The following is a 26,785-nucleotide window of genomic DNA, read 5'->3' as shown; positions in this document are numbered from 1 at the left end:
CATCAGTCGATAAGAAGATTGACATTAGACCACCGATATCGACTTATATATGTCGGGCAAAGTATAAAAATTACCGTATTACTGTAACACGATTTGAAAATCAGCGCGTTGAAAATCACATAGAAATCCACGATAAAGATAGAAAGCGGTTAACAGAAAAGTATTTCGCTGTTCCATCTATCGTCTACTTATCGGCCAGTATTTATCGATAGAAATCTGTCGTTAACGTGTTATCGTAGTTTCCAACACGTTCGCACGTAAATATATTTCGTATCGCGTGAAGTAAATGCAATTAGAAATTCGACTATACTTCCCTCTTCGTTTCCGTTCATTTTACCCTTTCTACAGTGCCGTCGATATCGAAAAATTTTGCATAACCCAAGAATTTGTCACAGTCTATTTGAATTTCAATCGTACCATATCGACGTACAATCCGGTTTGAAATCGTAAGCTTGAAACTCACCGGACGGCAACCATTGGAAACGTCCAACGAACGAGGAATCAGTTAACAGCTCACTTCCAGCACTCGATAAAGACACTTGGTAAACGCCGCGATTTTATTCATTTGCTGCAAAGTGAAATTTCAACTGCCACTGTATAGACACGCGGATAACAGTAACTTTTCTGTCGTTTTCCAATATTTTAAAGCACGAACAAGCGGCGACCGTCCACCGAGACCACTGATCAGCTGTGCACTGCGTACTGAAACGACATTAATCAATAGAAAAACCACATACGTTTTCAAATACATTTTATTTAGAAAAATACCTCGATGCGTTCGAAATATTCCCATCTAATTAATTATTTACCCATTCTCGAAGATTCGAACGATAGTTTATGGTTTAGACGATGAAAATAAAAGAAGCTCTATTGACTACATAGTCAAGATGGCCGCTCGCGCAGCAAGTGCTTCCCTATTTATGAATGGAAAACACGTCGTAATAGTCAGTCGCAATCACAAGCAAGGGGAATCCGCGTGCTATTTTAAAACTCGTGCCAGAATGGATCAGCGGTGTCGTTAAGGCAGAGAGAGAGAGAGAGGCGTACTTTTTTTCGTTTTTATCGGACTCGTTTTAACGACAGATTTTTATCTACTCAACAACTTTATGAAAACTCGATATCTCTCGAATTCTTGCCGATAAGAAATAAGACGAACAAACGCACCTACGAATCTAAAAGTCAATGTAGATATTAATATATTCGTTTCTACAAGTGTAAACCAAAATAGTACAATAGCAGTAATAATAACGATTTACAATACAATGGTAATAATACAGTTACGAATACAAAGTACCGAGTTTGTTAAATCGTCGAACGATATCAATGAAAAATATGCACTGTTTCCAAACGACGAGTTTTTCCCATTTTTATAAAGTCAGCATCTGCAAGCAAGTTCGAATTCATTATAACGTAGAGGTTGGAAGAAACGTATGCACTACGATTTCCTAGGATTCCGTTGTATATAGAAAAAATACCTTGGAAGCAAGTGTTCAGAGCTTTGATATTATACGTGGTACGTGAGACTAGAATATCTTTTCTTACATTCAGACAGCTTGATACAATGGAGGATTATAATGGTCAATGCGGATGGCTGTTGAAGAATAACCATCGATAAGTCAATTTATTGATTAGTCGTTAGATGCGTGATAAATACAATACGGATTTTAAAGAAAGAAAGGAAGAAAGAAAGAAAGAAAGAAAGAAAGAAAGAAAGAATGAACGAAAGAAAGAAAGAAAGAAAAAAGGAGAAGAAACAATAAAGAAATATATCAACCTGATCGATTGTTAATCGTAATTCAAATGCATACGTCCCTTTTGCATTTTCTACTTGCGTTAAGATCATTCGCCATCGAAAGATGACGATTGAATACCTAGTTTCTTTACTTGAAGAAGAAAAAAAAAAGACAGAAGGAAAGGGGAGGGAGTGGCGGGGAGAACAAAAAATACATTAGCTTTGATCTAAAGTATACGTAAAAGATTAAAATGCCTTTTTCTAAGAATAATGCTACTCGAACGAAGGTTACGTATGGTTTCGCATACGTAGCGGAGAAACGAGAAAAAGAAAATGGAAAGAAAGGAAAGGAAAATATCGTTGAAGTTTTCTGGATACGCTTACAGGTCGTTCTCGAAAGCCTTAATACATTCATATACGTATCTTCTTCTGCCTCCTGCGGTAAAAAAGCTACTCGTTCTGCATCGGTTTAGGCCATAAAAGCGTCGACGATAATTTGTCAAATATAGGTAGCAAAAGTGTTATATAAATCGGTGTAGCGGGATCGAAGCGCAGTGAAACCTAGACGATTTTTTTCACAAGAGTATTTAGACCCTATATGCTTTTTACAAATAGCGGGCTCTGCTTTCCCAAAGAAAATCTTTCCCAAGGAATCGTCCATTGGAAGAACTAAAACTCTAATCGATAATGTATACAACTGTGTGCCACTTTGTTCACACTGCTCGTGTCTACACCGCGCGATGTCGACGACTTTTCTGCATCGAAGTAACGAGATCGTAGACCCGACGGCAGAGGTCCAGCCTAGTCGTCGTTTACCTCGATTGGAATACTAGTGGTGAATGTCGGGGTCTCTAGCTCTTCGTGCTTCTTCATTTTCATGCTCTGCAACGATAACGTAATTTCGACAAGGTGTTGCAGAATAATAGATAAAAGAAAGGAAAAGGTGCCTGGTTGCTTTAGTATATATCAGACCTGTTGTAATTTGTAATGGTTGATGATATCCTGATCGGCTGGGCAACTTTGTAAGAAGGCATCCAGCCTGTACATATGATGCATATATCGCCAGAGATGCACCAAAGTCTCCGGAATCTCAAAGTCCGCAAAGTATTTGCCGGCCACCCTGATATGTTGGAGTCGTGGCATAAGTTCACAGTCGAAACAGCACATCGTGTCGCCTGTGAGGAAACGAGTACCCTTACGACCTAGATGCTCGTCGATTTTGCGCAAGTGTGCCATCAGGGACGACGATTTCGGATCTTTATCCTTATCCTTCGCGTTCAGCAGTAACAGTTTCAATTTCTAGAACAAAAATAGCGTATTTAAAAACCGCTTGGCGGCTAGTCTGGAGGCGAGAAAGTAGCGCGGTTTCTCGTCGGAGCGGCTTTAGCAGTTTTATACATACACTGAACAAGTTTTCAACGAGTGTAGCCACTTCTTTGTCTTGCACGAAGAGATTGTGTCCACCGGGAATGTTCTTCATTATGTGCCGTTCGATTTTCTCGTTTTCCAATATCGCGTCGCCGTTATCGATTAGGATCGGCGGTGGCGTTGCCTGGAAATTGGTACGGAAATCGGGCGGCGGTTTCTGCATGTCGACCGTGGTCACTTTTAGAGAGATCGTTTTCAATTCGGCGAGGAGATACAAGTCCATAAAGTATTCCTGGCAGAAGAGGCACGCACCCTTTCGGCGACCGTCGATCGTAGATGCCTGCAAAAATACATTCCCATTGTCAATTTATCATATACCGCGCGTTAATCGACAGTAGCTGCGTGTAACGAAGAAAAAATTAATCGACGGTCACTTTCACCGTCTCTCTGATCTAAAATAGTCTGTTCGAACTCGAAAGAATCCCTCGAGCGACGCAAACACGAAACGATATCTGTTTTCTCCAGTTGATCGAGCAAACCGAGAGTACATATATCTAGCATACTCGCTCCGCTCTCATTTTCTCCGTGTCACGGTTTATTTATTTCCCTCGATGACGCAGCTTGCTTTATTCCTTACCAAAAGATACGCTCGCAGCTAACTAAAAGCTTCGGCTCGCGTATATAGCCATATGAGCAAAAACGCGTTTTATTTCAAGTCTAAAGAAAGTAAGTAAGCAAAGAAAACCCGTATTCCAGCTACGTATCTATCGTAACTCTCGCAAAATTCGCTTCTCCGATTCTGCATGTGTATGTTTGCTTCGATTATTAGAAAAAAAGAAAAAAGAAGGGCGGAGGAGGGGGGGATTGGCCCGGTATCGATGCAATTCGGATAAATTAAAGGTGGGCAGCTTGCCAGCTTTTACCAAGAACACGGTTTCTATTTTCATTTCGTTTCAACGATCATCTCGCTCCAGCCTCTGATCGTACACTTTGACTGTTCAAGATATTAGTCGGCAACTATGGTAGCGCCTGGTGTTGAACGAGAAAAAGGAACTGATTATTTTTTTTCTTTTCTTTTTTCTTTTTTTTTTTTCTCTCACGATGACGCAAGTTCGAACTGCGAGTTTTAAGAGCGAATGACGCGAGAAATCCCGATTCCCAAGAAACGAACGTGGCCTCTCATCCGCCAAGCTCGGCAACTTTTCGGCCAAGGCTAAAACGCGGCAGTTTTGTGCTTGGTCAGTTCCGTGTTTTCGAGAATACAACGAGCAGCGAATCGGCGGACACTGATTACCTGCCGATTACGTAACAGACATGGTAATTATATTACGCGATAATCGTGCCGAAAAATGATAGAAGGGACATTTTCTGGATGAAAAAGGCGAAGAATAAACATAAGCTAGACTTTGATCGACTTTGGAAATGGGTAACGGTATCCGTGTCGCGAAATACCAGTGGCGCGGAAAGCGTCGACGCCGAATCAAATGTCACGAGGCATCGAACGTCTTCCATCGGAACGCGCAAGAGTAATCTTTCGCTCGACCGCGTGCCTGCCCGCTTGCTTCCTTTCTCTCGCTCTCGCCGCTTGAAAATTCAATTGCGATCGTTGCACGGTACGTCCGTCTATCATCGTATATATCGTATCATTTTGCAACGACAAAGTCTCGGGTAACACGATCGTCGAATTTTTACCCAGCAAGCTGCCTGAAACGTGGATGAGCCGAACACGAAACGCGCGCGTTGATAGTCTATCGAAGCAAATTCCTGATTTCTTTTGAAATAAGCGCGTTTCTACGCGCACCGCTGCAACTACACGGGATTCCCGTTTCAACTTGACCGACGAACAGAGTTATAGAACGCATCGAGCGGTTTTCCATGCTCTCTCGCGGCTTTTACCCGCGATGCACATGCGCGATTAGAATGCTTGGCTTCGGTATATTGGCATAGAAGAGGACAAGATGTAAAAAGGAAGGGAACAATGTTCACGGATGCAACACGTCATCGAATAACTTGCTGTATAATGCACGGCATACGGTAAATAGGCGAATATTCGCTCTCGCAAACCAACGTCTAACAGCGGTACATGCACGTGCATAATGAACACAGTTGTATGACGCATATACTATGTATGTAGTAGGTTTTTTGCGTATTCTAAGGATACGACGACCGTCATATCGTTCCTCTCTCTCTTTAGTACAGCCTTTTAGCTGATACACCACTATGAATAAAAATGAACGATCAACCGTAAAACGATTGACGCTCAAGCTAGATCTAGCTGGTTCTCGCATCGGCTTCGATAAAAATTCCTCTTCTCTCGTGGGAAAATTTGCATTGGCGTATGTCTGCCGTGTCTCGGTGCAGAGATCGCGAGCCTGCTCGGACACACCAGTACGCAAAATTTTCTATATTACTTGCGACATCGGCAACCATCGTAACGTCCTTAAGCAAGATGAATCCGATCGATTTTTTATAACGGCGCACAGTACGTACAACGAAATACGTTGCACGCGGATCATTTTATCCCACTTTATTTATCACATTAGAGCATTTTAGCCCACGCATCGTGATACCCTGTATGCGAATAAGAAGGCAAAGATGACTCATTCTCGAGATGGGGACGAGATTAACGGTTAAAGGATTCACGGCGAATCCACGAGCACCGATGAGAAGCAACGTTCGATGAGCAAGGTGAAGAGAGAACCATGACGAACGATGAAGAGAAAAGGAGGGAAGGGGAGGTGGTGTTTACGCACGGGGGAAAGCCAGAAGAGCGAGGAAAGCGGAAGGTAAAGGAGTTCATCGTTTAACGGTAGAATCTCGAGGACCTCGCCGAGCTCCCCGTCGTTTCATCCCGTTTGACACACTTTACGAAGACCTCGCATGATCGCCTTCCGAGTGCAAGGTCGGCCAGTTACCATTAAATCTCTTCTTGTAACGAACGCCGTCGTTGAGTAGGCTCTCGCTCCTGTAGGATTCTACTTATAAGGCTGTCTGTCTGTCTGTCTCTGCTCCCTCGTCGCTAGACTGTGAATTTTTATGCGTTTACGGGTTGAAGTTTCGACACGAGTCAATTCACACAAAATACATACATACATACGGTATTTGAACACACATCGTACAAGACAATTATGCTTATATCATGCCAATATTATGAAACATTTAGGCGTTTCATCTTAGATCAGAGACGCGATTCTTATACGGTATGTCGTTGCCTGTGACTATCGTCGGCGTAACATTTGATTTTTCAGAAACGAATACTCGACGAATACTTAAACAGATTTTCCGATACGTTTCACGCTTTACCAATATATACTTACGATAACTCGAGTCTCGTTGGGACGCTAATAAAGTTTTAAAACGTTTCGTACAATGCACACGACATATATTCACGAAACATTCATAACGTGCAAAAGCAGATAAAATATTCAAAGTAGTACTCGTACTCGCCATAACATTCGATAGGTAACAGAAATCTATGCCTAATCTAGGTTCCATTTGTTCCGTCGTATTCGTTTGAGCCTTGGTAAATGAAATATCCGCTATTTCTCTCTCTCTCTCTCTCTCTCTCTCTCGGTCAGTGTGTAATTACAAAAATCCACAGCATTCGAAGCATGAAAATTAGGTCCATGGAAGAGTATTCAGCTTGAAAATCTTTCTTTTAGTTACCTGTTAACCAGCTAAGACGAGGTATCGAGATATTTGGATTCTTAAACTCTTATAACATAATATATGTAATAGGAATTTTTAACGTAATATTTACGATATAAATTCCATTACTTACTAGATTCTGTCATATTTATGCTTAGAAAAATGTATATAATATAAACACCGACTACATATTTACAATTTTTCCTTCGTATCTTAATTTTTTACTTCAGCGGTTTTAATTCGATTAACAGATTATAAAACTTGAACGTTCCAAATCTCTGATATCGGCTATCGGATCTCTTTAAACTTTAATCTCTCTCTCTCTCTCTCTCTATCTATCTATCTATCTATCTATCCATCTATCTAATCTAATCTAATCTAAAATATTTAAACGACTTTAATTTAAAGCTTTCAGACAATCGAAATTCATGAAAATCATTCTGCGAAAGAGATCCATTAAACGAGAAAAGAGAATGAGAATCGTATCTCGGATGAAAATTCGAAGATTGAAATGTAACGAATCTTGTTCGCCGATTGTCTCGTGATACGTGTGCGACGAAATCGATTCCAATACGTTCGCTTGGTTATTTATTTATTAAAATGCTGACAACGATAAGAAGGAGAGCTGCTTACGAGGAAATTCGCGTCGAACTCCCCATCGAACAGATACGATAAGATTAGCGTTACCCATTGCCTGAAATAACCAACTGACAGATTCGATTGGCGAAAGTTTAATCGACAATTCGTAATTGGACAATTGAAGGAAGCCTCTTTCCTTCTATGGAGACGTTTTTCTAGAAAATATGGTGAAAGAGCATTCCGAGAAATGGAATCGAGTTCGTTCTCGATTAAATCGATTGCCGCGCGAGTCTAGCTCGATTATCTATATCGAGAAACAGAATTCATCTTTTAATATGTACACGCATTGTTTGCAGTTACGTGCAATACTCCCAATATAATGCGATAGAATAACGCAAGAAACCAGTAAAAAGAATTGTCGAGTCATCGAACAATTTTACCACTAACATTCGTACACATTTGCCAAATTAATTTCGACCGTTATTATCGTTCGATATTATCTACCGATTGTAATCGAAAAGTACGATATCAAGATCGCAAAGTAAAGGTTCTTTATTTTCGCGCTACTCTAATTAGTATAAGAATAGACCGGAACCTTCCAGTTGTTTTCTTATCCTTCGTATAGCGATGGCTACGTACGTATAAATGCTTCTAATCTTGTTAAATTGATATATGGCCGGTGCAAATGCGTCGTCGTGGTCGCGCGAGTTTGCATTTTCGACTGACGAATTAGGCGGGAAAAAAGGGAGAGGCGGGGAGGAAGAAAAGTTGGTCCACTGGAAGCGTCCATTAAAAGCGAACAACGACTCCAAAAAAAGAAAAAGAAAAAGAAAAAAGAAAGAGAGAGAGAGAGAGAGAGAGAGAAAGGAAAAATACATTATCGTCAAAATGTATCGTACGTATGAGATAAGAGCCAAGGGTTTCCTTTTTCTAGAGAGGAGTCAATGACGTAGAAAACGCGGCCAACCAGAATCACCGTTCGTACATATGTATTTATGTCTGTATTTCTTCGCGTAGCGTTACGTCGGTTTCCTCGCAGGAAATGGTTTCGTATACTTACCATATTCGCAGATGTCCCTTGTACTTGTAACTAGTAATCGACGAATACGAAAAGCTTTTGAAACAACGCATCTCACGCTCTGCCACCATATTCCAGTAACGTACCAAAGTTCAATTTATTGTCATTCGTTCGATTTTCGACGCGTCTCGTCGATCAGCGAATTAATCGACTAAACTGTAGAAAGGGTGAAGAAAACAAAGGCAAAAGAAGCGGTTCGACGCTACTTGTAAACGGTCGATGGTCACTCGAAGCAGCTTCTCTATTTTCCATACCATAAACCATAAACGATGCACACGTATCTTCGTCGGAAACGGTCGTTTCGACGGCGACTCCTCGTCACCGGATAGAACAGGAAGAAACATCGGGAGGAAGAAGAAGAAAGTACAGGAAGAAAACCAGTCATTCGATCCACGCCCATATCGTGCACGAAACGATCGCCTTTTTTCCCTATCTCTTCCTCCTTCCTCGTCTTCGTTCCACGCGTAGTATAAACTCACCTTGATGATCAGCTCGATCTCGGGAACGTCGCCGTTGCTCGTGCCATTCTCGTGGCTGTCGTCCGCCATCCTTACAATCGTACTTCCTTAGTTTAGACGAAAGGCACTTTTTTATTGTACTCCGCAGTTCACTATCGAACAGGATAGCTCCTTCCTCTACGACCAACTGCAACAATACGCGATGGAGGCTCGCGAAATACTGACGCAGCGCGTGCTTCGCCACGTTTACGACAATAGCGCCGCGCCACGAAGAACCACGCAATTCGACGTTACCGACCTCCGTTGGCATACTAGACGATGCTCATCCAACTTCTAACGTTTACGGAAGCGGCAACCTTCCGCATTTTCAATTGCAAATATGTATGTACATATAAATACAGCGGCACAGAAAAGTATCCGAGCACTCGTTAACATTATAATGCCTAAATGCTATAATACCGAAACACGGCTATCGTCTATTATACGGCTATTTTCTATTATACATGTTGTATTGGTTAAATTTGAAACAGATCTGAAAATGTACTATCCACCACTCAACTTGCAAAATTTTTATCGAAAGCGTATACTTTTCAAACGTCGTCAAAGTATTTCGACAGTCATTCGTTATATCGCATCATATTCATTCGATTAATAAGCGAGACGATATTTAGCGAGAACGTCTTTAACACTAATCGTATACATAAAACCACTATTCGCGCTATATATATTCTATGCACCAAGTTTTCACAATAAGCGTATGTTTGCAACAAATGTTTTGTAACGTTTATACATACACAGTTTCCAATTGGTTTCGCGACAGTAGTGTTTCACTGATAGTGAGATAATAGACATATACGTGACAAATTAGTGTTCAATATATGCGTACCAAATTGAAAAAAAAAAAAAAAATTCGATGTATTGAAAGAAAGGTTGTCGATACTTCGGGTTCAGTTATTTGAAATTCGAATGAAAGTATCTATGAAATTGGAATCGAAGAACTTAAATAACCGTGGGTTGAATAAAACGAATTTCTCAGCTACGTTATTTACGCATTATATTGTTAACGATAGTGCTTAAACAATATAGCAACAATAATAAAACAGCATTTCATATGTACATAGTTGATGATATTCTTCTTATTGTACCAGACGTCAGTTTCTCTTGTCTCGAAGATTGCACGACGTACGTACGCATAAGTATCTATAAAATTGTACGACTAAAACCTTCCACAACACTCATACCATTTTACACTTTTCTTATATCCTTCATATATATGTATGTATGTATGTATATATATATATTACGGTATTAAATGAATATAACGGGCAATGGGAGGAAGAGAAGAGTATGAAAGATCGATAAAAAAAAATTTAGCAGTTAGATGTACAATATTGTCTATCGATAGAAATGATCCGAACTATCATTTCAGCTAGTGTTTCGATATTTTCCTGTTTGTTAATTCACGATGAAAAGATGCACGCAGATAATCAATTATATCCGCAGAAAAATATATAATATTATATCTAATTCTTTTTCATTGAATTTTGTAACGTTTTGTAATGTTTTAATATTTACTTAAATGAAATTAAAAGCAACAGTCTCTCATAATTTTAAATTTCACATTCTTGCATATAAGGATAGAGTACTTCGTCTATGGAATGGATTATTTACCAAAACGCACGCACGTGTACACACACACACACACACACACAGAGTAAGGTTTATACATTACAAATAATAACTTTAACAACAAGAATTAGCTCTATGAACTGACTAATTTACGATTTAGTTTATTAAATGTTGGTAAAAGGCACGCAGGTTGGTTGATTCATTTATGCATGTAAAAACAAAGACGTAGAATATTTGACTCGGAAATTTCACACTTGATATACAATAAACTGCGGTAGGAAATTCTGTTCAAATATCTTGTATTGCTATTTTCTTATATGCTGTTAAAATAATTCATGTTTTTATTAAAAAAAAAAAAAAAAAAAAAAAAAACAAACAAACAAACAAACAGTATTAATATATATGTATATATAAAGATATTATACGAGTATCTATAATACCATTTGTTTTCCTATGCTTTTCCTATGCCTAACAACGAAGTCTCTGCAGTGTTTGGCGTCGAGACTAAAGCTACTATTGATATTCAGTAGGCATATGATAAATATCAAATATTACGATAAATATACGATTAACATAATTATAATAGTAATTGACTAATTTTGGTTTCGCAAAGACGTATGTTCCTAATTTGCCTATTCATTTCCCGGACCTTCACGCTTCCGAACGAACATACGATAACGAACGAATTGCATTCTTCTTTCCAAAAGAACTCTCAATTTGATTCAATTTCGCAACGGATCCAAACTTTCCAACGAAAAGTCATCAGTATCGATTGACAGACCTCTACTAAAACCATCCTGCAACACCAATATGGTAAAAATGAAAGATATTTAAATATATATTTCAGTTTCATGCGTTAGTCACGAGTTATACCTTCATCTCGAGCAGCTTCTTATCTAAAAGACCAATCGCATTTTCTAATTCTTGTTGGCTAGGATTAGAAATCGCCGTTGTAGCTCCGAATTCGCCCATTTCAAATGGATCATTGAATTCATTTTTTGCGTTAACGGATGGTGCGGGATTGAAGGGAATACTACCGAATAAATCTTCTTTCAGCCCATTTTGACGTCTGGAATCCTTCGCTTTCGGTGGTGGGGCCACTAAATAAACGTAAAATATTAGCGTTTACAAGGAGAAATAGAGATCGGATGTTTCGTAATCGAGGGGATAAAATCCGAATCGAAATCCGAATTGATTTTTCAGCCAGCACCTGTGCAACACGATTTATTCGTAATCGTAGGACGGTTATGTCGGCGCGGTCTTTGGCCCGTTACAGTTCGGATGCCATCCGAAACTGTAGACTGGCAGTTCGATCGAAAAGTGAAGGATAAAAGAACAACGAGCTGCGAAATGACAGAGTGAAGGGACAAAGATGAAAAGGATAAGAGACGAACGAAAAACAGATACGGCTTGCAGATAACGTCCTTCCTTTCGCGTAATGCAGAATAACTAAACTAGTCTGCAAGAAATAGGACGAAATTAACTTACATAATGGTGGAGGACTTGTAGTGCCATTGCTTTGTGAGAAAAAGTTGGAGTTGGAGGACACTTGACCGTTTAGAAGACTGTTATGACTGGATTGATGATTTGTCAAACCATTTGCCGCAGTTTCGTATGCCCTAGGGTTGAAATCCTCCTCGAATTCGTCCATCAACAGCCCTTCCAATTTGGTACCAACCGACGGTGTTGGTGTAGGTTCGCTCCTTTTCATGGGAAACCATTAAATTGGCAGATATTCGTGGAATATTATAAAATACATTTATCATGCCATTTGTTCACATTTATATAGATACTTCTACATACCCCATAAAGTTATCGTCGAACGTTTTCTCGAAACTCCTTGGAGGAACCGGAGGTGGTTGCTGCGATCCATTCGAGGTATTCCCATTACTGTCATTTATATTACCAAGGGAAGATTTATTTGCCGATCCATTTACTTGCGTTGTTTCGTTCGTGGCGCCAGGCACGTGCAGAATATCCGGAAGATTGTGTTGCGACAAGTATGCTGACACGTCAGCCTGGAAGAAAGTTCTCACGAATCGTTACGACTTGTATTTTAAAATACAACCTAATACAGTATAAAATATGTTGTTTGCATATTGAAGATATTTTTTTTTCTTTTTCTAGAAATTGTGTTTTAAGAAAGGCTAATCGTTGAAACCAACCGATCCTTTGATAGCAGCTATGTCCTGTAACCGCTGGCGATACACGTTATTCTCGTGTTCCAATCGTTTTATTTTTTGCTGCAGTACCATGCAGCGCCTTTGCGTTTCCAAATCTTTGCCCGATGTTTCTAAGAACCGCCTGTAGGCCAAGTCGAAGGCTTGGCCGATCGTCAACGTGATCTCTTCGGCTAATTTATCGCTAACGAAGACGAAGCAAGTATGCCTCTCGGCGTCTTCCTCTTTTGCGATAAAGCTGAAGAACTTTTTCTCGCCTTTGTCATCAGCACAGTACGATATTCTATGTAGTGGATATTGGTGCATAATTCGCTAAAAAAGAAGCGGATCGTTGACTGGCAAGCTTCACGCGACAACGATGCGATAGGAAATATAAGAAACAGTGCGATACTTTAGCCGATGTTTTCGTTTTCGGCTCCTGAATTGCAACTCCGTCGATGCTTATGGTCAGTTCCACCTTGGGTGTTTTTGTCCCTTCGCTTTTCCTCAACTGTTGATTAAACTTGAGCTTACAAATAGCTTCTTTAACAACCTCGATGCCTTTAGGTTGATCCACTTCTGTGCTGCCCAAATACTAAAAAGCATAACAAGCAAATTACGATGGAAATAATTTATTTTGTAAACAGAGAAAGGAGAATCCTTGATAATCGAGCGTGCAATCGAGCGATAATCGTTGCGTTATACCTTTCGTTTATATGTATTTTTCTCTTTGTCCGCTTATATTGCGATAAACCATTGCCTCGCGATAATAACTCTAATATACATCTCTAATCGCAATAACAAATATATACCTTACATAGGATGACGTCGAGAACAAATGGTCAATTGCACGACAAACGGAGCAACCGTGCAATTAGTAATTCGTTTTATCTTTCGGTTTGAATCGTTAAAAAAGAATTCGTTGTAGAGTTGAAATCGTAAAGAGACAAAAAGGGTATCTTTTACGAAGACCGTACTATACAAAGTAATTGAGAAACAAGGCTGTATACGCGGCGACGGCTCGTTCATTTCGCTCGAAAGAATAGCGAAACTTATTCGTCGGCGAAATTTCAAGGTACAACGAACTTTTCGTCGCTTCCAACTTTGACCAGTTTCGTTCTTAACGCGTGTGTATTCGTATCGCGATAAACATACACGCGTATACGTGCAATATAGTTGCCGTGGCAAGCGGCAAAGAGTACACGGTATGGCAATTATGCAATTTTTAAACGCGATAAATAAATCGGACAAATGTTTGTCCTGTCCTGTCCTGTCCTGTCCTGTCCTGTCCTGTCCTGTCCTGTCCGATATCATCGATTATTAAAAGATCAAGAACAACGGCCTTGCCGGGTTACGGCATCGACGATAGATAAAAATATTTATTCGGCGGATCTTGGTTCGTTTTCTTCTCCGTGGATCATTTGGAATTATTTCCTCGCATCTTCGTGCCGTGCGTTATCAGCTAAAAAATATCCGAGTTTATCCATTCTCCACGTTCGTTTGTACGTATACGTATGTTCATCGTAATTTTCATCCACATCTTGCCACAGATCATACAATCATGTTCCAAGTTCAATTAACCTCGCCGGAAAGCTTGAATACGCGGACGAATATCGAGCGAACGTTTATTTTTATTTGTGATTTGCAAATTTCGCAACAGAGCCGACCTCGTCGCCGCATTATTAAACTCGGTTATTATGATTTGGATGATATCGTCGAAACCTCCGTATATCATATATGGTACATGTAAACATACAGTTTATAAAAGCTAAGCTTATTTCAGAGAGGTGAAGGGACGTTGTCTCTTTCTTTTTTCGTTTCTTTTCTCGTCGAATTGGCAGGAAAAGCGGTAACGTGGTTCTGCGAGTTCCACAGCGACGAAAGTAAACTGTACCTTGACTAAGTAGGCGATGTGGCCTTTTTGGAGCGCATCTGGTGGGTGTATCCAATTCCTATTCGTTCCTGCAAATAGAATTCACTGATCTTACGCATAACCGTACGTACACGCTGCGTCGCACACGCCGCGGTCATAAAGAAACTCGCTTACCATTCTTGCTGGTTTGATTTTTACTGTTGGCTGAGTTCTGCGCCCATTTCAATAACGTTGAGTTTCTCATATCGTCGGTTCCTTTTATCTTCCTACCTATTCACCGATACCTGTAAAAAAAAGAAAAAACATTTGGAAAATTATCCTGTTAAAAAAAATTATCCCTATTAAATTGTCCTGTCTTTATCGTGAACTCGAGATTGTTTCCGTTAAAAGGAAAAACTAAAACGCTTTTCGCTATTGTTTCGATTATACGATCCAGCAGCGGTACATAATAATCGGCAACGGTAAAATAATCAAGACCGATGCATCCTCTGTAACGATATATTCCGTTTATCGTTGGTCGAGGAAAGCGTTTCCCGTCAGCCGGATTCTGCGAGCGCGTTCTATCGCAAACTCGCTTCTCCCAGCGACCCTAGCTAATTTCGGTGGATACGATAGCTAGCCGGGAGAAACGATAAGGAGCGAATAGATCTATCGGCGGTACATCGTTCCTCGAATGGATTGGCAAATCGCGTAAAACCGGCTTAAGGCGCGGACGATTGTTCACCGTTGGAGCAGTCAGCCTTGGGCACGAAGGCTAAATCCTTTCGCGTTTCATCATCTCGCACATGACACGCTATTCGCACTTTGCGACTACTCTATCGATTCGATCGGATCAAACGCGGGTCGGTGCGTTACTCGAACAACTCGAACAACCGCAAGAAGAACTTTGGTTCGATGTATATATCATATATCCTATAGCAGTAGGTATTATCAGCAGTCGATCGTTTCGTCGTGCAGTCAGACTCCACTGCTGAAATTTCCAAGGGTTGCTTTCTTTCGTAACGCGGTCTGTTTCGATCGAACGAACGGCTAGTTTCGAAGCAACTCGAGCGGAATGAGGCTAACGAGAAAGAAGGAGAATTCCTCGGTGTGTTAACTGAAAAATGAGCGCAATCACGATCTCGCTTTTGTGCGCAGAGCGTGCCGGTTCGCGCCGGTATCCTGTACATTCTATTTGAGAAGCGTTTAAGCGTTGAAAGGTGGAGGTTCGGATTTAATGCACGACTTCCTATTCCTCCCACGTAGCCACAAAGAGGTCGAATCGAAGCGTTTGCCCGGTCCGCGTGTATCGCGCGCCGGTTGTTGCCGTGGTTCGCTGTATGAGCCCGATACGAGCCCTGTATGAGCCGTGTATCGTACAGCGGAATAGAAGCAGGGCAATGGTGTGTTCCGTGTTCTTCCATGCTCTGTGCTCTATACTCTATGACATAGTCCCTTTCCGTCCGACTCGCACAACTACCTTCTTTGTCCTTCTCTGGAATCGCGTTCAACTTGCGCGCATTCGTCGTCCTACACGTCACGCCGCGCCGGCTCTCGCAACTCATGAGAACTGGGTTCCGTCGTTCTCGGTGACACAATGCGTTACCAATTAGCCGAGAAAGGAGCAACGCGAACGAATACGTTTCACTCACTGAGACCTCTCGTTCTATCGATCACTCGACGGTGCAGAGTTTGCAAGAAAGCTTTCATAATTACGCGGTTGTAACTCATATTTTTACACAACGTTTAAAACCGCGTATATTCTCATGACTCGGAAATTACGTGAAAATTCATAAGCGGAATCGACCGTGCCAGTAGTAAACCGCCGGTGGACTTGGATCGCCGGTGCGTACAACACCTGTTGCGTGACAGCTTGCATCCAGCTCTACCCGGTGTTTCGTTTCAAACTCGACTCGTGCTCCGCGTATCCGTCCGATCCGATCGAAGGACGAAAAAAATCGGAAGCAAGCGCGTGCCTCGTCCGACACGCGCGTTCGATATCGCGTATCGCGTATCCACCGCGCCTCGCGTTTCTTCTTTCAATCCTCCGATTCCGTGTCCTTAACGTTAGCCGATAATATACATATATATATATATTAGCCAGGCTAAATCATAAATGCGAATAGAGGAATGCACGTGGCACTGCTAGCAAAGAGGCGCTTCTTTACGAAGATTGTGACGGCGTGTACGAGTCGATCCAGCCTTTTCTCAATTCCACTCGAACCCTGTGTACCACCGCATGCACGCACCGTCGAGAAATGTACGCTAATAATACTACGCCATACGAAAGTCACAACCGTTCCGCCGCTACTTGCAAAGTATCGCATTGCGAGTCCATCGAGTTTAAAGAAACTGTGCAACGGGCACAGTACCTTCCCTAATCCGTCCTCCGTAACGGACGCCGCTCGGTCGAACCTTTTATTCTTCTCTGTTTTTTCCTTCTTTGCAGGATTTTTAAAACGTTTAATTATCGACAAGTTCCCCTCGCGAATAACAAACAGGTAACGTTGGTGGTAGCTCGAGACTGCAACTACGGGTAACGTCAACAACTTTCGCCAGCAATCTCGAACGAGCCGCGAACGAATCTGTCCCTTCCCCGGTCAGTTTTTCCTTTTGTTCGACGCTTGCCACCTTGATCTCGTACCAGACAATGTAATTACTCTATTAGACGACTCTGTTACTCTAGTAGACGCGGTATGTATGTAGGAAGAGGTACGCGATAGAAGCTCGCAATATCGGTCAAGCGTCAAAGTTGAATAGAATCGGCCGGCCGAACGGACAGGTATCGCGGAGCTGCTATTTCCTCTGTTTGTCTTTTATTCTGATCGATCGCGCTGTTTACGCTATTTTTCCTTCTTTAAATTACCACCGTTTCTCTCGTTAGAATTCGCCATTAGGGTAGATTACGCGCCCTACCATTTTCAATTCTAAAGGGAAAAGACACCAATTAATTGGCATCGTCGAGCAAGAACGGGAGGAAGGAAAGCAAAGAAAGAAAAGAAAGGTTGCCGAAGCGACATCGAGAGCGAAAGAACATCGACAGTATGAAAACAAAGAAAGTAAGTAAAGGAGGAAGATAAAACGCGAAACCTTACGCTACAGAGTCACGTCCGTTAGCTAGCCTTGGCTCGATCTCTACTAAAAGGCATAAAATGTTGCCCGACGCTTTAATTCGACGCTTTAATTTCCGCTGTGCAGGCCAAGACTATTACGAAATATTTGGTAATGCTATCGTCACTGTCGAGAAAAGAAAAAAGCTACCGGTTCCAGCAAAGGAAACAATTGCGTAGAATTTTCTAATCGCTTGCCAAGACACTGACACCGTTTAAAGTTAAACAACGCAGTCGATTACGAACCAACGCAACGTAGTTTTTCTCTGAACTAACCCCAGCCAACATAGCTATGCGTATGTTAATAGCGGATTGCATAACGTTCAAGGTGAGACTCTGTCACCGATACGTCAAATATATTTTACCGTCCCCTGGCCATCATCCCTAGAATCGATCGATTGAACCGCCGTTGTTAATTCGATCCTCGCCCCTTATTCGGACGGCAATTAAGCCCCCTGCTGCTTATCGTCGAAACGTTCACGCGCAATCAGCAGTCGCACGAAACTTTCTAATTTAAAACGGACACGGAAGATTCGTCGTAAGTATTTTTGACCAACGTGTGAAATCGAACGCGAAATCGTTAGCGCGTGAAGCGAATTGCAGAGACTGGTGAGAAAGAGGGAGAGGGGGGAGGGGGAGAGAGAGAGAGAGAGAGAGAAGAACGCAAGAAGGGGAAGAAGGAAGAAACGCGAAGAACTTAGGAGCACCTTTCGCGAGTCATTACCCGAAGAATCTACGTGGCACCATCGATCCACGATTAGCCATACATTCGACAGGGCTAACCGTAATTGCCACTATTTTTCCAGCGGATGCGGACGATTAGAGAATGCTTTCTCTCGCGCTTCTACCGGCGTCGATCATTTTCAGCTGATCCATTTACGCGAAAAATCGTGTCATTAACGATCGCGATCATGACCTACATTCGATTTATCGAAAAAAAAAAGAAAAAAAGAAAAAAGAAAAAAACACGTAGCCCGCGAACGATCTATCGGCATCTGAACGAAACGATGCATCTTTCGTCGTTGTCTGCTTTCCAATGTCAATGCGGAAACTCATTGTCCCAGTTAAACCTGTTTCTTACATTTTCACTAAAAACTAGTAACTGCTAAGAAATACGGTTATTCCAGCAAATCGATGATGCCGCCAACGTCGATCGACAACGATCGGGAAACGCGGTTTCGTTTGCAACGTCGTGTCGTCCTCCGCCTCTCTTCGTTCTACACCTGCCTCTAAGTGTACTCTAAACGTATATTTTTTCCCCCCGTCCTCGAACGTTATTACGGTGGTCGCCACGCGAATATCGTATTACGAGTTCCTGGTCGAGCGACACGTTCAAGAGAAAGAAAAGAGAAGATAGAAATTTAACGTCGTCCCGGCAACTGCAAATCATTGCGTAATGCGAACAATCGTCACGGTTACATTTCCAAGCGTGAACAAACTCTGCTTCGCCAGCCAGTTTCTCAACGTCATCGAGCAAACTCTTCGCCATCAAATGCTTCCTCCTCTTATAGAGTTACTCGACTATAGTCGAAAAAGTTAACGAACGCGCCGCTCGACTTATTATCTTTCGATTCGATTCCAACTCAAACGCAACTTGCTCTTTCGAACGCCGACCTCTGACATTAGTTTTCATATCAGGCCTTTTGTGCACCGATAATCGTAAGTCTGCATACGCATAAAAGATCATCTACGTGTTTTTTAAATCCACTTATCCACAATTAAAGTTACCGATAACCTCTAGGTTACAGAATTTTTCAAAACCATTTCGCGGCCTCTAAATACTCGTACGACTGTGAAGATTGAGACTACGCGACCCAATTAATATTACGATTCGTATAACGATTAATTATAACGATATCGCGATCTCAATAAGAATATTCTGTCGCGTCACCAACGTACATACGTAGAAGCATCGCGGCTTCGAAGTTTCGCGTGTTATTTATTTCGCGTTGAGAGCAGATCAATTACGAACAGACAACAAAGTAAATAGCGCAACACCGATAGAAAGTAGAAGGTTTAAAGGTACTGGCCACTTTGCTTACAAACGGCATAATGTAATCTTGGTCGTAAACTTTTCGAACGTTGCTATTCGAACGTAATGTTGGCCAATGAAAAGTGAAACCGCAAACGTGCTTCGTATTTTCTCTTTCGTGTGAGAAGCATCGATGATTCCATTCGTTTCGATTTAGATGCGTCAAGTCGCAAGGACAACTGCGATCTACGCGGATAGGAACGCGCCCCGTACAAGCACGAGCGATCACTTTCGAATTGGCGACGATTTATACAGGCAAAACCGAAGGATGAGCTGAGATAGCTGCTTCAACACGTTGCGGTTAAATAAACAAGAGCGCAAAAGTGCCTCGAAGGATAGAGGAGATAGAAGAGATAGAAGAGATAGAAGAGAGTCAGCCAACTGCGAAACGCGTCCGAGCGTGTAAAAGGATGCGGCTGTGAGTCCTTGCGGAACTTTAAAAACTTACCCTGCGCGTTCTCTTCACCACGTATCTACGTATCTACGTATGTATCTACGTATGTACGTATGTACGTATTTACGTATGTACGTATGTATGTATGTATGTGTATCCGGAGAAGCTAAACGAATCGCACGTAACACATGCCCACGATCGAGATCGATTCGCCAACGAGTTACAAGTTAGAAGGAGCAGCGACGAAACCACGAGCAAATGGCAAGTATTGAAAAAGAAAGAAGGAAAAGGAAAAGACGAGAAGCTCAATAAACGCGAATCGTTCGACGATTCATGGCGAACTGATCGGCGCGCACGTTGATTAGCCGAATGAAACCGAACGACTCGAGCAAACAAGCCTGCAAGCAGCGATCACTTCGGAGCTATCGGAGGGGGCCGAGCGCGAACGATCTCGACCGACTCTACTGGCGGAACCAGTCGTGGGAGTCGAATCGCTGCGGTGCTGCTACGTTATTCGGTAGAACGAGAAGGCTCGATAGGTGGTGGTACCAGCCACGGTCGAGACCACGGTCCTTTGTCCTCATCCGCTACTTTCGTTCGAATTTACCACCGATTGTCATTACACATATTCCGCGAAACAGTTCATCTTCCATCGTTCTTCTACTTCTATCTTATCCTTTTTCCATTTCTATCGTCGCTGTCGCGGAAACCGCTACCGAAATATAAACGAGCCTCGTTACGATATTGACGAAAGCGTACGAACGAAAATATTAGCAGATAACCGTTGGAACGATCGAACGAAACAACGACGAAAAACTTTAATCATGGACGGAAGATACAAGGACATAGAGAGAAGCGCGATCGTCGATCGCCGATAGTAGACGTTTCGATAGAATAAGAAGGGATAAGAGGATGGCGGTACCAGCCACGACCGAGACCATAGTCGTCTATCCTCTTCTGTCGCGAATCATCGAGGGGGAAGGATAGCCTATACTTGCCACAACACGTCCATTTGTATCCCCCTGGTCGATGGAATTTTTTCCGTAATCGATCCCCATCCCGATTCATTCGATTTTCACGAGATCCACCCTAATACCGTATCGAATATCACCGATCGAAGGACGTTGCCGCACCGACTCTTTCATTTTTCACCGAATCGAAACATCCGGATCGTCCACTTGCGAGGTTTCACGAAACCGAGAGATGGAAATTTAGGACGAGTCTCTACGACAGGATGCCCGGCCTGTATTCGCTGGCCTGTGTAACACGCGTCAGTTAATAAACTGCGTTAAGCGCGCTCCTCTTGGCTTCTTTGTAGCTAAAAGTACGAGAAACGCGAACGCAATAGCCTATGCGTGAGAAAATAACGCTGAATTACAGAATCGCCGACCGTACGAAATGAAAGTAGCTTGAACAGTTTGGCGCAACAGCAACAAATATTTTCCATGCGAATGGCCCGCAAATGGATCTCACAACAAATGAATTTCCCTTTGCGAAATTCTTACGTATAATCAAGATGATTGCACGTTTCCCTCGGCATTTTAACTTTCGTTCGTTAAAATTGAAAATATATTTGAAACTTGAAGCAAAGTCGGCAGTCGGTGCTTAGAAAATTCAATGATCCAACGGTCTACGGTCCTAGTAGTCCTCGATATCTTATTTGCCGAGTGCTAATTAAATGCCAAATTAGCGGAATTCCCAACGAAAAGATGCAACGTTGTAACGTGACGGAAAGAACAGCAAGATAAAGTATCGTTGAGAGAAAAATCCACTTATGCACGAGCTGTTAATGTTTTCCTACCGCACGAGTACTGGATAGACGTCATCGTGAAATTGATGTGAACGTGAACACGAAACAAGTCGACAAGTTTTAAGTATGATTCAGCACCGATAACAGAGAACAGAGAACAGAGAACCGGTTTTTTTTCCATATGCATATCTCCTCGTTCATTATACAATCGTATAGCGAAGAGATGATTGCACAATTTTTGTTTTCGTCGTCTGCCATCCGCGAATGTCATTTTTACGTCGCATTCTTCTCCGTAAACGATCGACGAACACGTCTACCGAATCTATTTATATCTAGCATTCGCATCTTAGCACGCGTGTATTCGTGTACAACAATTTTCTCTACTCGACCATCTTCCTTTTGGAACTTTCTCGAGTTCCGGTTTCGCTACTGACCACCTCGGACAATACTCGATTGCTAGCGAATTCGTCTTGGACGGTGGATACGCGCGAAAGCAGGGAAAGTATATCTCGATTCGCTATGCTTGACATACATATGCATTAGTGGCGACGAATAAACATTCCATGCGTATCGTTGATACCATGCCCGGGAAGTCCGGAAATTAATTACAAAAGGAGCTTTAGGTTTCTTGCATGCTACGCGGACAACATCCAGAATCGCGAACGAAGAATTTTATCCCTAAACGATAAAACAAATCTCTCGATGCTAAAAAAGTAAATTTCCATTGTGATATTGGCAATTTAATATCGATCAAATGAACGCAAGTATTCCTTCGACGATGTACGCCCACCTGATAAAATACTGCAAATACAAAGCTATTAATCTATTATATGTATAATACGATATGCGTGTTCGCGGAGTTTTGATATGTAAAATACATGAATTTAACCGATAATCAATAACGATTACGTCCACCTCTGTAACAGCAAATATTCCTATCTCTCTCCTCCTCCTCGCTCTTTCACAAAATTGCAATTTCCACGATGACAATTTTAATTCACCCATAAAATTGTTAACAAACTGTAAGAACGTTAGTCGGAAAAATTGCTGAATACTCAACTATCCGTGGAATTTAAATGGCTTTGTTTCGGGCCTTCGATTCGGGCCATAGATTATCACGGAAGAGGAAAGAATGGAATATAGAATAGATAGATAGAACAGATTCCTGACATATAATTTGCGCGTCAACGATATTTAACCGAAAATTATCAGAAGAGAGACGAGCACAGTTCCGCGAGGACAGTTATTCGTACACGCATAGACTTATTAACTTAATTTACTTAATGTAAAAGAGTACAAAGTATGGGCTCGTTTCCATGTTCAGAAGTTGGAAAATCCCTGAAATTTCTTAAAGGTCGAACGTAGTTGCAACCTGTAGCAGGGTGGTATACGATTACAAATCCGTGTGCATCGATCGCAAAGAAGTCGAGAGGGCGATTAACGCGTTAACGGCCAAGCTGTGAATACGATTTCTGCGTTTGTAACGGGCGTTGCGACGCTCCGATTCTGGATATCAGTGCGGTGCAGCACGTTTCTTTCCCTCCCCCCCCCCCCCCTCTCCGCCGAAAGAATAGCCTTTTTCGTATATTGTTTCGTTACGAGGAATGAATGTGTACCACTTATGAATGTGTACGCGAAAAACACGGTCATGGATTAATTACGCGTTCTATATAATACCCATATATCAGCGTGTAATCAGTTGGTTCCTTCGACCGTGATCTTGACCGTCGGCAGCTATTCTGTCCACCGTTTTTATTGCGCTAACGCCGTGCCTCATGACAGGTCAGGTAAACTGAGCTTTCAAACTCGTTGTCGTACATGAGGGTTCCGGGCAAACTGTACATAGTATGTAATTCTTCGAATACATTGATATTTTTATTGTCTAAACAGTTCAAAGAAGAATTAACGAGTAACAAGCACAACAATCGGTAAAACGTTAAACGATCAAATGTTCCACGAAATTCGTAGAAAGACACAAAGATTCTTATCGCAAAAGTCCCGTATTTAATTAAAAGATCTGTATATATTTACGAGACATTGAAAGTTCACAAAACTCTTTATAGTCTTACACGATGGTATAGTATCGGCAGCCTTGTGTTGCATCCAAGAATCATTTCCGCGGTATCGTCATACGAGACACGTAGCTCGGGCTGCACTGTTCAAATGTACATAATTATTCAGCGACAAGACGCGTCTCGTGGGACACAATGTAATTAGAAACCTATGCGTATTAAATAAGACTATCGCCGGATGAGCAAGTACTAACGAGTTTTTCGCAAACAATTATTTGCCCACCGAACAAAGAATTGTCGAAAAAGAGCATCATTCTGGTCTCTTTATCTTTATTAATAGCAGATGCGTTCCACGTCTTCGCGGATCGTCGAGTTATTATTGGAGCGTCATTTACATAGAAATAATGCACGTTTATTTGTACACAAGCGCGTAAGTACGTCAACGAGACTCGTGGTTACGAGGAACATGGAGACAAAGCGAAACGAAAACGACAATGACAACGTCGTCGGTTCTCTTACCCTGTGCCCCGTGACTTTCTCACAGTGCCGTAGCTAGTACGTAGTTTCGGAGGATGACAAAATTGCCCCGCTAGTAACTTTGTTTTGCATCGAATCGTCGTAAGATGCGTTGTCTATTAAAATTATCAACCGTGTTGCGAATAGAGGTTAAAACATCGTGAGGCCTCAAACGTTTACTATCGAAGCTTCGAGGAAGATTTTTCTCTTTCCTGAGAATGACATACGAATCTGTTAGAATCTTCGTTTCGAAAGAAATAACGGTAAATTTTCAGCTAGAGAGAAGGAGATAAAGAAGCTTTCGTAATTTATTGCTTTATCTCTCTCCTGCGTACTTACCGAGGAAAAGATAGTTTGCCAAAAGTGCAATCATCCACGATACGACAACTCGATTCACCTCGTAACCGTCGTTTTTCTCTCTCATTTCTTGACGAATTGTCATCGTGATGTTCCAAGTCGTGGCCGTAATTTTTTCGAACGATCGAAAGATAAGTGCGATTTCGTAAAACATGGTTAACAGAATTACGAAAAATACGGTAATCGCGCAGCTGAAAACCATCAACGTATGCTTATAAATGTATGTAAGCTTATAAATCCTTTTACGTAAGTGCGATTACATTAGTTACACGTTGCCAGATTGCTGCTTTTGATCGACTATTATTTCTGGTCATAATTTCAGAATATGTGTATACACATACACATTCGAAGAAGGATACTGTCTGCTCGTATCCAAACATAATCGACTCGCAAAGACATTATTTAAGAAAAAAACAAACCTGTTCCTCTGTATATGTACGTACATGTCGCAACCAAATACATCCAACTCCTTAATGCGAGAACGAAAAAAGAAAGAGAATTAGCTCTTAGAGGGCAGAGTATTTAAAGAAAAAGAAATACGATGACAAAGGATAATGCTCCTCTGAAAGCAAGTCCTCCCGGACGACAGGTATGAGCCTCGTTCACTGGCTGATTCTACGAAACGTATGCGCCTCGAACCTTTCCGGCTATGCACCGGGTGATCCCTTAAAAAATTAGTCGAGTGTCGTCAATCTTCTCGCAAATGTCACGTTGGCGAGGAAGTTAAGTTCCCTTCAGGTTAACTGCAAACTATCGACGTGTTGAAATGTTAAGTATAAAATATTGGGAGCAAGATCAATCGAAAAAGCAGGAAAGCTGAATCGCGTTGAAGAGCGGTGATATTTCGAACGGATTGACAGTGGGCGTTCGTGTGATACGAAAAGTTATCTGCGCTCAGCAATATACATACGTCTATTTATTAAATGATAAGCACGACAAACGATCTCTCTCGGTGCAAGCAATGGAACCACTTCATCGAATCAGTTGCGACGAAAAGGGAACCCGCACGTACGTACCGTGCGTTTGTCGTGACATCAGATACATATTCGCCGTACGAATACGAAATAAGTTAACTGTGATACAGCTATCGTCAACGTGAAACCGACTGAAAGCCGTAAGAGGTCTTTATGACGTTTCGTGGTATCCACAGGGCACCGTTTCTGTTGTGCCCTTGAGTTAATACACGACGTGATATCGGAATTTTGATTTATCCGTTCAAACCGTTTTCAATGTTTACGATATTGAATTATCTTCGAGTTCAGCAAATCGTGATCAACCTAAAACTTGTGAATTTAACAAATACAATTGAGTTTCGATAATATAATTCGTGAAGTTTGTTTGTCTCCCGGAGAAGTTGTTAGCCGTCTGTGTTACGTTTCTAACGTCGCAGGAGTATGTAATGTAATGAAAAGCATCGGTTAAATTAGGATGCGCGGAATAACAATTACAACGCATAAGGCAAAGGAGCGCGAATCGACGTAGTTTGAAATCTTAAATATCGTCGTGAGTCACGTGAAAAACAGAAAGCGCGAAAAGGAAAAATGTTTTCACCAGAAATATGCACGCGATCTATGATCGCCTTTCTGTTAAAGGAACGTTGCATTTGCCAGCGTTGTCTAGATCACGAGCAGGCCTTTACATTTGTCTCTGTTCTTCATCTATCCTCGTCCATCTATCGCCTTTCGCTACTCCGCTCGTATTCGCTTATACCGCGTAAAAATGCCGAAATAGAAAGTCCCGTGTCTCTGGTTTAAAAACGTCTTTATCTGTTTCCTTCTTTCTTTTTCTTTTCGTAAATACCGGCGCGACGCGATGAGACAATTAAAAATAGGCCGATTCTTTTTACACAGCGAGATCCCAGTTTAATTGAATGTTTTCACTCACCGACACCGATGAATTATTATGTGATTCGGCGATTGACGTTTCTACACTATCGTCCGCTTTCCCTGAACGCAATCCACCTGTTCCGACAACACAGAACCCACCAATGCGAATGAGAAAAAATCTGTTTGAGAGTTTGAGAGTTGGACGGGTCTGCCTGTCGAGTAGCTAGCTCCCTCTAGTAGCGAAACACATTCGTCGCACTGATATACATATACGTATATGCGTAT

General features: G+C 41.8%; 2 protein-coding genes across 5 annotated transcripts; both read right to left on the bottom strand.

Annotated features, from left to right (window-relative positions):
- Positions 1-1,173: 1,173 nt before the first annotated feature.
- Positions 1,174-9,127, bottom strand: LOC100645654 (chloride intracellular channel exc-4). The gene is made up of 4 exons (XM_048411898.1): positions 8,885-9,127; positions 3,135-3,440; positions 2,705-3,031; positions 1,174-2,614 (listed from the first exon to the last, which is right to left on the bottom strand). Exons 1-4 carry the CDS (start codon positions 8,951-8,953, stop codon positions 2,534-2,536), a joined length of 783 nt encoding a protein of 260 aa, XP_048267855.1. The 5' UTR covers positions 8,954-9,127; the 3' UTR covers positions 1,174-2,533.
- Positions 9,128-9,900: 773 nt separating this feature from the next.
- LOC100648297 (PTB domain-containing engulfment adapter protein 1) lies at positions 9,901-26,713 on the bottom strand. Of its 4 annotated transcripts, XM_012315886.3 has the most exons (10): positions 24,657-24,839; positions 24,321-24,529; positions 14,699-14,808; positions 14,546-14,613; positions 13,064-13,246; positions 12,658-12,984; positions 12,296-12,510; positions 11,981-12,195; positions 11,366-11,592; positions 9,901-11,289 (listed from the first exon to the last, which is right to left on the bottom strand). In XM_012315886.3, exons 3-10 carry the CDS (start codon positions 14,766-14,768, stop codon positions 11,215-11,217), a joined length of 1,380 nt encoding a protein of 459 aa, XP_012171276.1. In that variant the 5' UTR covers positions 14,769-14,808; positions 24,321-24,529; positions 24,657-24,839; the 3' UTR covers positions 9,901-11,214. The 4 variants fall into 4 exon arrangements, with proteins under 4 accessions (XP_012171276.1, XP_012171275.1, XP_003400463.1 ...); XM_012315885.3 differs by lacking the exons at positions 24,321-24,529; positions 24,657-24,839 and adding an exon at positions 26,559-26,713; XM_003400415.4 differs by lacking the exons at positions 24,321-24,529; positions 24,657-24,839 and adding an exon at positions 20,094-20,431.
- Between the last annotated feature and the right edge of the window lie 72 nt (positions 26,714-26,785).

This window comes from Bombus terrestris, chromosome 14 (assembly GCF_910591885.1).
Source record: "Bombus terrestris chromosome 14, iyBomTerr1.2, whole genome shotgun sequence".
Lineage (NCBI taxonomy): Eukaryota > Metazoa > Arthropoda > Insecta > Hymenoptera > Apidae > Bombus > Bombus terrestris.
This window is presented reverse-complemented; position numbering and strand designations above follow the sequence as displayed.

Bases quoted from the DNA above. Each gene is read 5' to 3' on its own strand.
- LOC100645654 (XM_048411898.1), bottom strand. From the start codon at position 8,953: ATGGCGGACGACAGCCACGAGAATGGCACGAGCAACGGCGACGTTCCC. The intron at 3,032-3,134 runs GTATGTATAAAA...TTTTTGTTCTAG, and splicing joins TCGTTGAAAACTTGTTCAGT to AAATTGAAACTGTTACTGCT. The intron at 2,615-2,704 runs GTCTGATATATA...TTATCGTTGCAG, and splicing joins ACCATTACAAATTACAACAG to AGCATGAAAATGAAGAAGCA.
- LOC100648297 (XM_012315885.3), bottom strand. From the start codon at position 14,768: ATGAGAAACTCAACGTTATTGAAATGGGCGCAGAACTCAGCCAACAGT. The intron at 12,985-13,063 runs GTATCGCACTGT...CTTCTTTTTTAG, and splicing joins AAACGAAAACATCGGCTAAA to CGAATTATGCACCAATATCC. The intron at 11,290-11,365 runs GTATAACTCGTG...TTGGTGTTGCAG, and splicing joins AGAAGCTGCTCGAGATGAAG to GATGGTTTTAGTAGAGGTCT.